The sequence below is a fragment of the Phalacrocorax carbo genome, chromosome 1, assembly GCF_963921805.1.
Source record: "Phalacrocorax carbo chromosome 1, bPhaCar2.1, whole genome shotgun sequence".
NCBI lineage: Eukaryota > Metazoa > Chordata > Aves > Suliformes > Phalacrocoracidae > Phalacrocorax > Phalacrocorax carbo.
The window spans coordinates 115,978,144-115,996,151 of NC_087513.1; the positions used below are offsets into that span (position 1 = coordinate 115,978,144).

Sequence of the window (18,008 nt, forward strand, 5' to 3'; positions counted from 1 at the left end):
GTGCTGGTTATTGTGCTCTGAGAGGTCTCCAGACTATCACCGTGGTATTGAACAACTCCCTTTAACTGCACTCCTGTCACCCCTCTGAGACTGGGTGTGGTGATAGGCTACTAACCTATTTATTCTTTTTTACAGACTGGTAATTGAAGTGAAGCCATCTAAGATCCAGTTCACCATGACATTTCTTTTTATGCATTTGTAGAAATACAGATAGGTGCTTATGTCCCACGTGCCATCAGTCTCAGGCGGCAAAATACCCGAGTCTTACTTAAGATGTCCGTGATGGAATGGGGTGCTGGGTTTGGGGCTCCCACGTCTTCGGCTATTGGCCTTCCTGGCAGTGAGCAAACTGCTTTTATCAGTAATGTTATATTTATTAACTGTACAGGTAGTGATTTCACCCCTACTAATCTGACTTCTTCTAACATGAGTTAATTTAAGTACAGTTTCTTCTGACTTGTAAAAGGTTTGCTGTGTCATGGCTAAGGCACTGAACTTGTGCAGGCTGAACCCCTGCCAGAGCTGGATGCTCCCCACGTCTTCTACATTCTCACTGAGACAGGCTGGATTTCGAGCCTTGGTGGGCAGTTTGCCAGCAGGGGAGGTTCTTCCATGGGAGGGCAGGTTTGTAAGGAAAAACGCTGGGCCGAAGACTTAGCTTTTATTCTTTGCCCTTTACAAGCAAATTAAATTTGACCATATCATTTTCCTCTGTATTTGTTTGAGCTTTACCCTCGGTGACAGGAGTATTTTTTCAGCAAGTTTTTCATCACAGACCACCTGGCCACAGAAAGGTCACCACACTCCGCAGATCATTCCTAACCTATGCAGGATTGCATGTGTCTGTAACCTCACAAACTGATTGACAGTTGCTGTACCATAGACAAAGTTAGATTCTGTTTCACAAACTTCTCCTTCCAGCTTATAGCCCTAGTAAAGGAATTCCAAGGAAAGATTTTGAAATTTTATTTGTCAAATTTATTACACTTTCTTTCAAATCCTAATTGAGGATTACGTCAACATGGAAGTACCATAAGGACAACAGTGCACAGAGTACAAATCAGCTTTCTCGGTATTAAAAGGGAGCTCTAAACCACACATAATCAGCTTCAGACAGATGCTTCTGGTTTGTAGGGGGGAAAATTGATTATTTTACTAAATACATCAGAATGTTTTCACAGCTACGCTAAAACATTAAGAGAAAACCAGGTACTTTTTCACAAGAGTTGAGCTGTGCAAAACCCCTTATTGTTTTCACAATTATAACATTTACTGGGTTTCAGTATTATTCCAGGAGAAAATATCGTTCCAGGAATAAAGGCACTTAACTTCAGCAGAATTTCTGAAGAATGTCTCACAAGCCAAGAACACATTTTGTGTCTGCTCTCAACTCCCTTTCTGCTCATTCAAAAAAACCAAAAAGCCCAATTCTTCTGGCTCTAAACAAACCTCTGAGGGGAATTTACAGGTGGATTCATATAGGGATGGCTTGAAGGCAAATGGTCAGCAGACACTTAATTCCATTTAGCATCTGATTGATAGCAAGTCCAATATTTGAAATTACGGGATACGTTCAGAGAATCTGGGCCAGAGATCTACCAACATTAAAGCAGAAACTACTTGGAAAAAAAAAAACACATTATCTGTAGTTAGTGTTCTGGAAGGCCAGCTTTTCTTGTTTTGGCTAGAGATTTTTATGAGTGAAGTTTTTTGCCTTTAGCTGTCTCCTCCATTGAACTAGTTCCAGTGCTTTTCCTCACAAACACTGAACAGCACATGACAAGAGAATCCCGTTACAGCCTGTATGTCTGTTAGAGAGTAATACTCATGTTCCTAAGTCAATCTCAGAGTTGCTCGGGTCTCTCTGAATGTTTTTTTGTTTGTTAAGAAAGTGATTGAGAACCAAAATATTGGCCAAGCAAGTGATTGTAATTAGGAAGCGTCTAACAGAGCCATTGCTGAAACTACTGAGACCAGCCCCCTGCCTTAATATTCCCTTTTGTGGCTTTCTCTGGATTTTACTTCAAATCTTTAACCATTTGAGTGAGAACATGACATTGTAAACTCTGTGTCGAAAACACTTTCTGAAGAAAAAACAGTGTGCGTGTTATTAGGCTGCGGCCTCTGTTTTGACCAATTAAGGCACCCCGGCTGTCCCATCTGAGGACCCTCGCGGACTTGCTGCTCCTACTTCCAGTAGATCTTGCCGGCTTCCCCCACCTGTACAGCCCCGCTGGCAACGAGCTGCAGGGCAGCTGGGAAGGCTCGGTGCTCGGCCTCCTTCACCCTTTTGGACAGGGTCTCCACTGTGTCACCAACCTTAACTGGAACTGCCTCTTGGAAAATGATTGCTCCAGCGTCGACTTCCTCCTGTAAAAGCAATAGCCAGAAAGTCTGCATGGCTGAAAGAGTAGAGAGGGGGCCCAGCTGTACGACAATGAATGTGATCCAGCTGCCTCGGGGATCTGTTTTTCATTATGTTATTACAGGAATCATGAATTTGGGCTAACGTGAGGAGTGCAGAAAAGATGCTGGCACTCGCGCTGCCCTGTGAGGAGCTAACAGAAGTGTAGGGTTCAAAGGAGAAGAGGAGGCAGGCAGAACACCAGTGAGTAACATTTCTGCTATAGAAAACAACAATAGCCATGTTAACCAGGGACATGATAGGCTAAATTGAACAAAACAATGACATTTCAATTCAGAAGAGTGAATTAGCCAAGCCTTGGCACGGAGCAGGACTAGAGAACCCAGCAGATCTTTCTTTTGCATGTTGATGAGGCAGATCCCTGCTGTTTAGTTATTGTTTGTCAGTACATTGCCACACAGAGAAGAAACCCTAAGTCATATCATGGGGAAAGGAATGCAATTTTTCCTTCTATTTGGAAAAAGTTTTTGTCTTTTTTCCAAGAGAAGGCAAAAATGATGAAAACAGGTTTCAGGAGCAGTGGCGAAGGGGAGGATAGTGTGAAGAATGCAGTAGAGGAGGGGAGACTAGTTACTGTCAACCCTGAGAACTGAACAAGATGGAAAACATGCTCCCTGAACTGATAAAAATGTGCATCTTCCAAGTTGAGAGATCTCTGGCTTTCATTTTCTTATTTTTGGACTTACATAAATTGCTAAGTTTCTCCTCCTTTCCCACAAACATCAGATTACTTCTTAACAAATCTAAGCTTCTTGTGCCATTTCCAGTGTTGCTTTTTTTTTTTTTTTAATTTGAAAGCAAGAAAGAAGGACTGTCGTATGATAAAATCTAAGAAGTCGGTGCTGTGTAGTAATATAGACTTTGGGCTAGCCAAGGCCTTATATGAACTAGTACCCCTGCCGCAACTGGTGGAAGGCAGCAGTTAACTTAGGTAAAGCTTAAACTCCTGTACAGACTATTCATTTCCAGTTCCTTCTCCAGGGACAGCAAACTCAAGCACTATTGTCTAATAATGTTATGAATGAACAAAAGAGAAAAGGTAGCAAACGTGATGGTATTAGGGCGTTCCAAGCAAGCCCTGAGGTGAAAATCTTAAGAGTAATGAATTATGGAGTTAAAGGGGAGGAGAAGGAAGTACTTACAGCTACAAAGTGTACAGTACAGCCTGTGACTCGGACTCCAGCTTCTAACACCAATTTGTGGGCATTTGCTCCCTTAAAAGAAGGCAGTAGAGATGGGTGGATGTTCAGTATTTTTCCTGGAAAATGATAAGTGAGGTCATTGTCTTTTAGCAGTCAGCCTTACCAGAATGTTCAAAGTACCATAATCAACAGAGGAACAAAATACATTTGTGAAAAAGGTTTTTCACGACTTTTGCATACACTTGTTTTTTTGATGATACTGACAGATAACCAGCCCAAAGCATTTCAAAATGTCTCACTATTTCAGGAAAAAAATCAAAGACAGCAAGCAGTTACAACTGATTGCATGGCTAAAGCTAATTTCTCCGTGACTAGTAAGGATTAGTTTTTTGATGTAGCTGTCCTTTCCTCCTTTCCCCTACCATCTTGGTCTTTTTTTCCTTGATCACAAGCCCAATCCTCTTTCTTACAAGACTCGGCACCCAAAAGAAACTCGGTGCAGTTTTAAATGATGTAACAGACCCCCTGTGACAAGGCAAAAATTCTTTAGCCTGGACTTTTCCTCCACACCTGTTTTGGCTTAATAAAAGACAACAGCTGCTCATATAGGAGCCCTTCTCTCTGCCCTTCTGAAAGCACCTGTCTACCACTACTGCTTTCCGCACGGAAAGTTGGCTGGGGATCCTGAAATTGCTAATGTAACCTCTAATGCTCAACCAGGTGTGACCATGGTTATAACCCTGGGAAGCCTGTACCTTATGTTTCCTTTAAAAGAGAAAGCAAACGCCTGATTTCCTACCTAGCTGTGGAGTACAGGACAGTGGCTGCCTGTAACCTCAGGGTCTCGCTGCTACAAGCAACGCGATGGTTAAACCACAAGAAAATCTTTCTTCTGGCAGACTTCCCCTGTCCGCTCCTAATGTGTCTGTGACAACTCCTCCTGCCCATTCTGGACCAGAATGAAGTCAAAAGGTGCTTGACTGCCCTAGATCTTCTCTTAGATTCAGTACAAATCCTTACAGGATAAAAAAAAGTGGCCATCGATACTATTTATATCACAGCATGCTACGCCCACGCTGTCTCTGCATGCCTCCTGTTTAGGAAGACTGTATGTCATCAGGATTCATTGAACACTACCTAAATGCCAAGCAGTGAGACTGAGCTGACATATGCTGGCGGAGGCAGCAGTGTACCAAAATAGAGGCTTATGATTTTGTAATGTGAAGTGAAGGCCATTTCTGGCAGCACGATACGAAACCTGCAGTCTCACTGCAGTAACTCATCCAGATATTGGCCTGTGCAACTTAGAGGCAAATGTATCGCCTGATCTTTAACGGTATCTCAAACGTGTTTTGTATCTCAAAAATACCCCCTTTTAAGCATCAGCATCCCCCTGCTTGCTGCTCGAGCAAAGGACTGGGGACAGTAAGCTGAAAACAACACTCTGCACTGCTGTCTGAGTTTCCCCAGTTTCTCATTACAGCACTGTCAGAAACTGCTCTAAAGGAAAGTGGTTTTCTGTTTGCTTGGGTTTGAGTTTTGTTTGTTTGTTTGTTTTTAATCTGTCCTTTATGTTAACATTCAAAATTAACATTTCAGGGCCATTAAACAAGCGAGTTTCACAATTAACTTCACACTGTATGTCCTTGTGGCTACAGGTGAAAGGAAAGTTAACAGCTTTTAAGAGAGCAGCAAAAAGAATTGATTGCTCCTGGACAATTTAGGCTAGTCAGCGCATGACCGGGTCAGAGTTTTACTGCAGGCTCCTGTTAGCTGGCACAAATCCCTGACCTGAACTGAATGAGCTCACATCTAAGACCTAACTGACGGATATTCTTGGTCAAAGCTCAGGTAGATGGATATCTGCTTTCAAACTCAGTTCAGCACTGGACATTTAAAAACACAAATTAACCAGTGCAGCCATCCTACCACTGAAGAGTCTCTTCTTTTGCTCTCAGGCCAGCCATATGTGTAACAGAAGTCCTGCACTGGGCAGGGCGATCAGCAGCGCTGGGAGTGGTGTCCCTCAGTTGGAGGAAACTAAGCTCATCCTGTATTTGCACAAGTTCTCTCCACTGGAGAAAGTTCTTTTCCATCCTCTACACAGATACTCCACTCAAAACACATCTCTCATAGTGAGGGATTCCTCTCTCCTAATTATAGCTGTCTACAGTACAGATGTTTACATCTTCATCTTCTGGACTCCATAACGAATGGAGAGAAATAAAAACAATTCACCTGACTTACTTCAGTTGACAGCTTTAGCATAAAATGAATTCCCTCCTAGGAAGGCCTGTTTTGCTCCACTGATTTTAAAGAGAGGTTTGAAAAGTTGTTCAGGTGTAAAAGGTCTGTGTCATAGACACACCCAGGGTAACACAAAAGTCACCATGTGAACAATAAAGGCCACCTGGAGAGCTGCAATGTATAGGCTGACCAGGCTGTAACCGGTGTGAGTGAGAACTAGTTTAAGTAACCGTGACTGAACCCAAAGCAGAGCAAACAGTGAGAAGAGCAGCTGCCTCTGTGTGATTCAGGACTCCCTAAAAGAAACAGAAAGAGGTAAGAAGAGGAATGTAACAGCTGGGGGAGGGGGAACAACCACTGAAGTAGGCAGAGGTGTTAACAGCCTCTAACAAAGACCTGGAAAATTGTAAAAAATGACCAGAACTGTAAACACTTTGGACAAACAAGAACTGAATCTGGACGTCTGACCAGAAGACTGGCAAGATCTTGTTAATAGGAACTGCATATCGCTGTCCGGTTTTGCAGTTTTATGTGCAGCCAAAGAAGGTCATCTAGGGGAAGGAATTCTCAGTGGCTGGATGCTCATCTCTCCCCAACCAACACTCACTGCTTTGGTAACAACTTGCCCTGCACCTCAGGTTTGCAGGGGTCAAAGTTTTCACAGCCTTATTTTAAAATATTTTCTAATAAATCAAAGTCCACAAGATCTGGGTTTGCCCTTGGCTTCCTCAAATTTCTGTGGAAATGACAGAGAAGGGGAAAAATACTGCCTTTCTCTTTCTCATACACTGCATACGCTACTATGCTGTGCTTACCGTCCCATTTTTTGACAAAAGGGCCCGACAGTATTCGCATAAATCCAGCCAGACAGATCAGTTCAACTGAGAATTCTTCAAGGACTTTGTCAACTGCACTGTCAAATTCAGTACGACTTTCAAACAATTTATGGTCAATAACCTGTGGTAATCCAAAAATGAAGAAATAGAGACATGGTGTTAATTTAATCTAAATGCCTTAAGAGCACAATGAAATGGTACCCTGGAATAATAAACAAAAGCCAAGTAAATCTCCATGTATACCAACATCTTCAAGTTGGATGCACATACACAGCAAAAGCAGTTCATAAACACATGCAGCTAACAGACAAACATGCAGCCTTTATTCCTATTCACACAGAGCAATCATCAGAATAAATAAAGATTTCATTTTATTAGGCCCACAGCTGTAGGTTCCAGCATTTGGACACAATTTAAGAACATAAAAATGTAGGTCATTAAGATAACCTAAAGTCTTAGAATGATTTCACTCAATTTAAGGCCTCTGATAGTTTTAAGAGTTGAGCCTTGCTGAAAATTATATTGCAAAACCTTGAAGGAAAGGCTAATCACAAGCAGTTAGAATTGCAAAAGTTGATAGAACAGCCCCTACTGCAAAATATAACCGAGTTAAGTATTTTCCATCCAGGATACATCCCCTAATTTAAAAGGGGAAGAAGGCAGCGCTACATAATTTAAAACATCCACAGCCTTTTAAATAAAAATACCTGTTAATCCCTACCAGATTTACCATGGTGGCATGTTTAAATATCACAAAGTAGTTTTGAAAAACCAGAACTGGTTAGCTGAAAAGGTGGCAGAGGGTGCTAGAAACAGAGCCCAGCTCTACACTGGGCTGAACTCTGCTATGAACTACCAGGTAATAACTGGCAAGGCGCGTACTCCTCAGTGCCCCTGCTCCACCGCTCGCTCTGCATCTGAACCACTGCCCCTGCTCCACCGCTCGCTCTGCATCTGAACCACTAAGAATATCATCTCTCCAAGGCTGTATTTTTTTCCTCATTATATGTTTGTTCTTCACCCACATACCATGGACATATTTTACTTGTGATCTTTGTATACTACCAAGTAAGAGAGAGCAGCACTAACAATCAGACCCTGCTACTATCCACATTAATAACAAAGCTTGCACCAGGCCCAAATCTTCCATAGGTTGGTAGTTATCAGTAGAAAGTGACTGTATTTCACATCTGTAATGCAAATGGCTGCACAAAAGCCAAAGCAAGGCAGCACTGGGTCCAGTGATGCTAAGGGAAGTGCTGTTTGCTTTGAATGAGTCCTGGAGAGCCCAAAGCACGGCCCAGGGAGTCAGTGGAAGATCCCAATGAGTGTTACCTCCCTCTCTATTTCATTGAAATGAACTACCATGTCTGTTTAGCACATGATTTTAAAATTAAATTAAATAGCTTGTTACTTTAGTGCAAATGCACTGTGGTTAAACAAATGGCAGTTTCAACTGTAACTGTGAAAGGTTCACACTGGTTTAATACAGTGACTGGTCCCCAAACGATCAGGATTGCCAGCAATCTCTGCGAAGGAGAAAAGGAAGTATTTTGCTTCCCATGTTAGGTAGTTAGCCCGAGGGCACAAGTTCATGACAGACCAAAAAATAAAAGCTAAAGGCTTCCTGTCAAACCATCTCTTACCCTAGTAAACCTCATTATCTCACAGTACCTTCCTGCTGTAGACAGAGCTACAATAGCTAGTTTTAAAAAGAGGAGAAATACTTACCCGTGTAGGGATACCAGCTCTTTCAGCTTTCCTTAACCCCTCCACACCAGCTTTGTTAGAAACGACAAGGACTATCTGTGCGAAACTGGTGGGCTTCTTTGTGCTGTTTATGAGAGCTTCCAGGTTTGTGCCTGTAAGTGCAAAAGTAACTAATGAATATTGTTCCTGGAGAATAAATATAGCTAAGAGCTAGAAGACGTTTTAGATAAACAGCGGTATGGGTGAGACCCAATCCAAAATAACATTGATGTTAACAGTAATTCTTTTTTCAGTGATTTTACTGGGAGCTGAATTCGACAGCTGGAAGCTACAGGGCTTTTACTATCAATTAAACTTGTAAACTGTAATTTTTAGAATTGGAATGATGGTCTAATTCTTAGCAAGTGAGAATACTGGAAACCCTGGGAGAGCCTATACGGCAAGAAGAAATTCTGATCTATTTGTCAAATAATGCTGCTGTCCCTATAGGGCGGTACAGTTCCTTGATCCTAGAGATGTGCAGGAATTTGTAGATAAAATGAACATAGATGCAATTCATAGTCTGTTTGCAGCAGAGGTTAAAGACCATTCTGTCTGTGATTGAAACTAATCCAAGGGCAAAATCTACCCTGCCTGTTACTGAAAGCCTGTTAGAAGCCTATCAGAGGTTCCATGGAGAACTGCAAGGGCTTCAAGAGATTTTGACTCTGACCTGAAGTTCCTTTTTCAATAGTCTGTTTTACACTGTAGGAAGGAATATAAACTCTCACCTGTTCCAGAGATAAGGACAGCAACCTTCACTTTGTTTGTCTGGATTTTGCCTTGGATATGGCTGTGCAGAGACAGTGACCTATTTGCTTGCAAGGCTCGAAGCATATTGTGGACTTTAACAGGGGCAGAGCCTGAACACATACGAGAAAAAAAAAAAAAACGACAAAACCAAAAACAACAACACGTAAATTAAAGAAAGAAACAGAGAGGAGAAAAGTACACCTGAAAAGAGATTAGTGGCAGTGCTTTACTCCTCTTTATTTATTTATAGTTCTGGTGACATTTGACATTGCTGAGCACATGTTCTATGAACTAAGAATGAAGTAGTGAGGACTGTCATTTTAATACCCTATGCAAAAAAGCCATGGAGGTGCCAATTAAAAGATTTTCAGCTAACCTCAATGGAGACTCACCAGCTAAGGAATTTAGGTCTGCATTTTTTTTAAATAAAAATAAAACAAAAAATCTAATAACCTTTTTGTAGGGAGACAACTTTCCCGATCATCCAGGCTGCCTCGTGCCTCTGTATATCCTTGAGGACCTGCTGAGCCAGCTCTTTCTGAACTACCAAGACAGCACCGATCCCACAATTAAATGTCCGAGTCATTTCCTCCTCAGAGAGGTTCCCTTCTTTATGGAGCCAGCAAAAGATTTCAGGAATCTTCCAGGTAAGAGCATCTGAAGAGAGTTGAAAATACAAATACAAATAAAGAGTGGAAATCACTACCAATGGACAAATACTAAAATTATTAGAGCATGAAGAGGCAAGATCTGGATAGAAAGCACAGACAAAGCCCCACAGCAGCACTAGCTTGAGTGAAATCAGCTTCCACACACGGAAACAGGATGTTTTTTCCTTCCTTACTGAAAAAGACTTGGGAGTAGGAAGAAGTGTCACTCTGGGAGGAAATTAATCATACTGCTCCACTGCAGTCCGTTAATCAGTAATTCAAAACGGCCTCTGAGACAGCCTTTGGAACAACCTCTTCTTGAATGTTACAACTCTGCTTCTAGGGAAACTATTGTACCAGAACGACAGCCTTAAAAACTGTCAGAAAAATCTTACACTGCCCCCAGTTCCAACAAGGTAAGGATGATTTCCAGCAGCATGAGAAATGTTTCTGGACAAGCCACTGTAAAGGAAATCCAAAGACAGTACGTTTCTTTCCTGTCATGTTATATTTAAAATTGTATTAACCCCATTTATATATACTAGTGTCCACTGTGGACCACTGTTTAAGTGGCAAGTGGAAGAATTATTTACATGCAGTTCTGGATTGCAAAATTCAGTATTAGTTCCCTTATTTTATTCTACAACCCAATGAACACTGCATAACCCATAGTAAGTCACTTATCTTTCCATATTTCACTTGTGGAGAAAGTGTAGTACTACTTCTAGCATCGCTGATGAGGTTGTGTTGAGGATTAATTAAGGTATGTCAGATAGCATGAGATGTACTCGAGCTAGTAACCATATTTGAATGCTAATCAAAGACTTCATGAGTGTCATTTAATTAGCAATAATTTTGTAGGTTATTGCAAATGGTGACAGCTCACTTCGGGTTGCTTTTAAAGTAGTTTTATCTTTGCAAGTATGGATAGAGTTTCCTAAAAAACCCAATCCAAAACACCATCAGGGGAAGTGAACTCAATAAGCAGCAGTCTTAAGGCTACAAAGTGTTTTGACTGGCTCTGTTTCAGCTACAAGGAGAAATTCAGCAACAATGAAGAAAAAGGTGAACTTATTTCTGAACAGGCAAGCCTAGCTCTTACAGTGTGAGCCAGTTTCAGCTGACATGGCCCTATGTAGACAGCTTCCCCCAATCCATATTAACATGCAGATATTTCTACAGCTTTTCATTTTATCTCACCTAAAAAGACACCAAAGGACTCTGGGAGAACTCTGGGGATGTTTTCCAGCAAGCCCCCTCCAGTGATGTGGGCATACGCTTTCACATGGCCGGAGCGAAGCACAGGCAACAGAGTCTTGCTGTAGATCTTAGTCGGGGTTAACAAGAGATCTCCTGTAGATGAAAGAGGATGAAAGAAAACCATTTACAGCACAGAGGAAATGTTAATCGATATGAAATTCAGGAAATCTCAAAATATTAATTTGCTGGATACTAATGGACATTGCACTACAGAGAAAAAACACAATGTTCTACCATTTTTAGCATACAATTAGTTATTTATCCCCCCTCAATTTCTTTCCTGCACATGTGATTCAGAGGAAGAAAGAAGACAAGAACATGTTCAAGAATGGGATAATTTTTTTAGTGCCTTAGAAAAGTAACAAAAGCAAAGGCACAGACAAAACAATTATGTGACATTTGCCTGTTCAGAAGTTCAAGTTATCTTGCAAGAAACTGCATTATAAGTGGTACCTAATGTCTGATCACCGGAGACACCAACTGGAGAAGAGAAATCGAATGATGACTTTTCCACAATCTTCCTTACAAGGCTGTACCCATTGCTGTGAACCCCAGAAGAAGCCACTCCAATAACCACGTCTCCATCAGCAATTCTCTCCAGCTGGGGCAGCATCTGCCCGCGCTCCACTGCACCGACAGCAAAGCCAGCCAGGTCATACTCTCCGGGTGGATACATGCCTGGCATTTCAGCAGTTTCTCCTCCTGTGGAAACCAAAAAAAGAGAAAAGAGGTGTCGGAAAACCATTGGGACCAGTGGGCATGCAATTTTTCAAAGTTTTAAACTCATAAGGCATTAACAGACTAGGTTTTTTTAATTAGATGAATGAACATTAAAAAGAATTAAAACCGCATTTGTCACAGGGCCTTCAATTGAACAAGCAATACAAAATTGTGAAAGAACATTTCCCCCCTCACTCTGACAACCAGTATCAAATTGCTGTGCATTCACATTTTAAAATCAAAGCATATATTTAGTGCTTCATATTTCCAAATTTCTGCCAAGTTTAGTATTCTCCAACAAAACCCTACAAGATACAAGAAATTCACACAAAGACATCAAAGGAACAACATAGCTATTAGTCTCATTTGCCTTCATAAAGACTGTGTACATAGCGCTATCCTGCCTGCCACTCCTGCCCACAACCTGGCCATCATTATCATGCCAACTCTGAACATCTAAGGTTTATAGACTCTTTTGGGAGAACACCTCTAAAAGAGGGCCTTTTCTTACCCATCCTTGCAGATGAACTGTTGTCTAGCCTATTATCTTATACCCTGATTATTACAACATCCTCTTGTTTTCCCTGAAAACCGTGTTTTCTCTGGCTGACCTCATTCAGAGTACACACTGTAATTTTCCCAGCTGGCGCAGAAGTGCACAGCACTGCCCAGACAGCATTCTCTCTCTGTATACATACCACACTGGCTCCCCTACTGCCCTTCAGGTATAAGCTGATGGTCTTCACTGCTGAAGACGTGTTCTGCCTGCCACGGCCTCATTCAGTCTAGAGAGGGGAACTTCCTGTGTTTGGTACATGAAATGAGCATTTACTGCTCACTCCAAAGTTTTCCAAACAGGCATCTTCACACTATCCCCTCATACCGAGGAGAAACTCTCCCCAGCTATCCTCACAGGCATCTCATTATTCTCCTTCAAGCCCCTCTGCTGGTCACAACAGCTAGGAGGAAACAACTGGACAATGATTAAGTTACCATTACATTATGACCTCTACCTAACACGCTGACCGGTACATCTTGTTTTTCTTTTGCACCCACCAGGTTTCATTCAATACAAAAATTCTTCTATTTCCACAAAGTGTCCCTGAAGGGGCTCCAAATTTACCCGAGTGATGGTAGAAGCTGCTCTTGTGCTCAGTGCTTGACACTGCTCAATACTCGATTCTCTAGAAGCTTTTCCAGGTTTCTAAATTATATTGCTATAATCAACCTTAACATCAAAGTTCATTTGCTCCGATACATTGAGTCTGTATTTAATAATGTTTGTGCAAAACCAAGCATGTACATAAGCCCTTCAGTACCTTGCTATCAAGTGGTGTGATGAGCTTTAAGGTGCTTGAGCTGAATATTCAGCTGTTGCAGAAATGCAAGGTAGGAATTTAAGAATATGCTTCAAACGAGACTTTTATGAGATGATACTATACAAAGACAGACATACATGCTACGTGAATGCACAGTGAAATGAATGTGTGAAGTTGGAGCCCAAACTGAAATTTATTTTGGTGATGCAGGCTACAGAAAAGCATTTCCTCCTTAGGTTCAGGGTTACTGCGTCATGTCTGTCCCTTCTTTTCTGAGAGTGCCAGAAATTTGGGGAAGAAATCATGGTTGTTTTATTTATGAGTTTGGACTCATATTTACTAACCCATTTACAATTTTGAGAAATTATTCTGTGGTAATGAATTTACAACATCCAAAGCCCTTTGCAGTCTTAAAGTCTTCCAAATGGAAATAAAGTATTGAAGTTTCAGTAAGTAATTTCATAGCAAGATTTCACATAACATGTTCTTATGCTGAAGTATGAATGGTTTGATTATATTTGATAAACTGAGAGAACACCTTAAGACAAGTATAAAGCTAACTATATAGTTAGAACTTTAAATAAAGCTATCTTTTCTGCATGAACTATAAAGCTTAGTTCATGCAGAAAAAAAATAAACTAGAACATAAATAGCCTCTTGTTCAAAGCTTGTAAACTACCTCAAAAGGACACGCTCCCACTTAGTAAAGACTTTTGTTACTAACTTTTTTAAAGAATTGGAAAAAAGGAAAAAGCTATGGTATTACCAATTATAAAGTGGTACCTAAAGCAAGACATGTGAGTTGATACTTCTAGTCTTAAATTAAAGGGGTTTTTTTGAAAAATCATGGTAATTCTCCATGTCTGTTCTTATTTTTAAAATGAAGGAAAAACAAAAACTATGTGAGAAAACGGAACTTTCTGGATTTCATTGCGCTAAAATTTACCAATGTGTTGTACTCCTTTTAGAAACTATAAGCTTCTACAAAAGAATGTATTTTTCTCTGACCTAGAAATATTTTTATTGAGTTGAACAGCTTTAAAGCTGTATTTTTTAAGATTCAAGAAGTGAAACATCGTATCATTTTCATGGATAACCAGTTTTCTGTATACCAGAGTACAAACATAGTTTGTATAAAATGTATTATGTATTTTGATTATAGGGCTGACAAGGAAAATGTTTAAATGTATGTCTTAACATCTTGGAACATGCCAGTCTCGGTGAAATAAATCTTTAGCACGTCTTCAGTAGAAGAATAGCTTTTCTATTAGTTTTGCAGCTAATGAAACCTGGTTTCTTTTATGTTTCTGTTTTGTGGTTAACTTCTGTGTCTTAAGTAGAGAGCTCCAGCTGAAGCTTTTGTTGCATTCACAAAGACATTTTCTGGCTTTCTAGTTTTATGAAGCTTGTGGGAACACAATAGCTATCAGATCTCTACCTTTCCTGTCAAATTTGGTTAAAATCAGCCAAGAGGCTCAAAGGATAATATGTATGCACACAGGGACATTGCATGCCCAGTAACACATCAAAATCTTGTTTCTAGAGGAAAACTTCAGGATAAAGGATGAAAATAAACAAACCTATTTCACATGTTTTAAAACGTACTTGAAAAATACAAAGAATTCAAATACACGAATTGTTAGTTTTCTAGGTAGCTGTTATAGTTACAAAGTTAAATGAAAAGCTATGAATAAGAAAATTTATATGCAAGTTCCTGAGCTTATGGCAACATTTGTAGAGTACTGTCTCCTGCCAGTGGGTAGAGATTATATTCCCTGAAAGCAAAGACGTGACGCTTTGGGGTTTTTTTCACTCCTCTAAGATTCTTTGATAGAGTAGGAAACCAAACACATTAAAACCCATTATAAAGAGATTACGTAAGATTTTTCATATCCTTCAGAGAAGAGTGTTCATACCCAAAAGAGCACATCCTGCCTTTTTGCAAGCTTCAGCTATTCCTGCAATGACACTTTGAGCCACTTCAACGTCAAGTTTGCCACAGGCAAAATAGTCAAGGAAGAAGAGGGGCTCCGCTCCTTGAGCCAAGATGTCATTGACACACATGGCAACCAGGTCCTGACCTATGGTGTCATGTCTCTTACACACTTGTGCAATCTGCAAAACACAGCAAGAGAACCTGTCAGTTAGCTTTGAGAAACTGAAACACAAGCAGAGAGTCTGCAATGGAAGAAGGGGGTCAAAAACATGCTGTTCCTCGTAGATGCTTTTTGAGGAGCAGCCTCAGTTATTATCATGTCTGTGAGCCTCTCCTAACATTTTATTTTGGTCACTGTTACTTTCTTAATTGGCAAGGACAAAAGGCACTTTATAGAAGGAGATTGAATTGGAAAGGGTTTCACTGCAGCTTGTGTAAACACAATAGGAACCGTATAATTAAATGGTTTTCCTCATGAGTAATCTTTCTGAGGGTGGAGATTCTACCTTAATGAAATGAAGTCCCTGATTACGTACTTAATATTAAAAATGAGTTATTTTAAGCATCATTTCAAGTATGGCTGTTTACATGCCAGAAGTCAAATATATATTTAATTCTTTGCCTGAAGGAGAGCACTTCCATTTTTCATTCCCTTTTTAGAAATAGGTATTTTTAAGAGACAACTGGTATTTTCTGTTAAAACATTAACGACGTGATTAAGCACTTTCCCTTCTGTGCTATTGTCCTTCCTTTACATGGATTTTCACATTACCTTGAGTTTTGTGCCAACACCATCAGTCCCAGATACCAAGATAGGATCTTCATAACCAGCTGCTTTCAAATCAAAAAGGCCTGCAAAGCCTCCAAGTTCCGCATTGCAGCCTGCCAGGCAGAAAACAGGAAAAAATAGTAAACTTTTACTTTCATGGGTTTCTCCAGGGTCTCCGACACAAATTCTCTCTGGTATCTGTCAATGTGACTTTGCCTTGTCACCAGGAAAGTTTTCTCTGACATTTAGAGCCTCTTCACAGAGGCACAGGAGCTCCTAATCCTCTTAAGTTTGCTTTGTCTTGTTTCTTCATTATTACCTGAAGCTAAAAATCCAAAACTTTGTGATTGAGCATTCAATAAATACTTTGACTGATATATTTCCCCCTTCCACTTAAGTTTTTTTTCTGAAAAACAGAAAAGGAATTGTGATAACAGACTGAAGCCCATGGCTTTCTGGGAAAAGATGATAGCTAGGCATTTTCCAACTGTAATTCCTTCTCTCTTTGTTAATACTACTACTTAGAGTATCTTAAGACTCCTTGTTCCTAAGACTGGTTATGATAGGTAAGTATGGTAACCTTAAACCTCAAATTGGTTAAATCCTAAGATTGAAACTTGAGTAGAAAACACCATGAATGCTAAGAAGTGACTAGTTGTACGTGTGTGTGTATATATAGTTTTTCGATGTATATCTGACATTGTCTAAAGGCTCTCCATTAATCTGAAGTTCAAGGTTTACTATATACATGACTGCTATTTTAAATCTATCAGATTAATTACAAGGACATGCTAGAGCAAGATGTGCCTGAGATCACAACAAAAGGACAAATTGATTCTGTTTTAACCAAGCAAAAGATGTGTCTTCCATATCTATCTCAAGTAATAGATAGTGTCTCTGAGGAATTCTATGTCTTGTACACCTTTCTAAACATTTATCTACAAAGATAGTATAGTTCACTGTGCAAGAAATAATAATCCAGGTAATAAAAAATAGCACTAAGTGGTAGGATTTTTGCTTGCATTTAACCTTTTAGAGTGCTGAACTGTATCCTCTCTAGTGCCCTTAACACATATGACATTCAGGAGACACAGTTTAGAGCAATTTTGAGAAGAAAGTCTGTAAATATAACAAAGTACATTTTTAAGAAATCACAGGCATTTGCTTACCACAGATATTTCCTGTGTAATCTAGAAACACGCAGAACACAAATATGAGCTTTTATATCAAGATCAAGACAAGCCTCATTGCCATGAACTGACTGAAATACAAATAGAAGGTACAAGTCTTACCTGACCTTGATGTGGCTGCAGCTAAGGGTTTAATCTTCTGAACCAAAGTATTCCCTGCTGCGATGTCCACCCCGCTGTTTTTGTAAGTCAGGCCTCCTCTGAAAGATTGTTAAAAAATGTTACAGTAATTGATTACTAAATGCACAAGCATGTATTTTAGAAGAATATTTACTACTTTATATCATTTCATCACTAAGGGTTAACCATTCAGAATCCTATTCTGCTGCCAAGTACAACTATTTTCCCACCTGTACTGTAACTTTACTCATATAAAATGATAGTTCTAAGTATTGCAGTATTCATTTCAGGCAGCCTCAATGGCTCAAAGGTCAATCTTTTTGCTGTTTGGAACCTGACCTCAAACATACAGCTGAAGATAGGAAGTCTTACACCAAATAAACAAAACTTCATGGATTTGCACCACAGGGAGTTTGCCATAAGCGCTATTCAAATAGTTCCAGATATCTTGAATATAGCATCAGAGCACCAGCATCATATGCTATCCAGTCAAATACCAAGATAAAAACCAACCAAAAAAGAAAATCCAACAAGGAAAAATAAGTGGAATAATGAACCTGATTTTGCAAGGTTTGAACACCTGCTCTGGACCCTGAGGCATCAGTAGTATAGTTCAAGAACAAAACATACACGAAAGTACACTGCTAAATCAGTCCACCTCAGCACCGTGCAGGATCAAGCTCAACTTAGCTTTTCAAAACAGAGGTATCACATAAATCAATAGTCCTCTGTGATACTTGGAGAGCTTTACAACTGTAGCTTAAAGGTTGCTTCTCCTTATCACCTGGAACGATAACACCACAGAACCAACCACGATTCTTTTTTACTTAAATTGACTGTCTATTAAAGTATATATTTTTAAGTTTATTTTAAAATAACTAAATTCCTAAGG

The 18,008-nt window shown here is 40.0% G+C and overlaps 1 protein-coding gene across 1 annotated transcript in view; it reads right to left on the bottom strand.

Moving 5' to 3' along the window:
- Positions 1 to 951: 951 nt before the first annotated feature.
- Positions 952 to 18,008, bottom strand: part of GART (phosphoribosylglycinamide formyltransferase, phosphoribosylglycinamide synthetase, phosphoribosylaminoimidazole synthetase) — a 34,399-nt gene continuing 17,342 nt past the window's right edge. The window contains exons 12-22 of the mRNA XM_009502004.2: positions 17,099 to 17,196; positions 15,810 to 15,919; positions 15,018 to 15,216; positions 11,516 to 11,764; positions 11,003 to 11,155; positions 9,606 to 9,809; positions 9,131 to 9,262; positions 8,382 to 8,512; positions 6,630 to 6,771; positions 3,568 to 3,683; positions 952 to 2,370 (exon numbers count right to left, since the gene is read on the bottom strand). Coding sequence (XP_009500299.2) covers positions 2,188 to 2,370; positions 3,568 to 3,683; positions 6,630 to 6,771; positions 8,382 to 8,512; positions 9,131 to 9,262; positions 9,606 to 9,809; positions 11,003 to 11,155; positions 11,516 to 11,764; positions 15,018 to 15,216; positions 15,810 to 15,919; positions 17,099 to 17,196 — 1,717 coding nt within the window. The 3' untranslated portion in view covers positions 952 to 2,187. The remainder of the gene's footprint in view (positions 2,371 to 3,567; positions 3,684 to 6,629; positions 6,772 to 8,381; positions 8,513 to 9,130; positions 9,263 to 9,605; positions 9,810 to 11,002; positions 11,156 to 11,515; positions 11,765 to 15,017; positions 15,217 to 15,809; positions 15,920 to 17,098; positions 17,197 to 18,008) is intronic.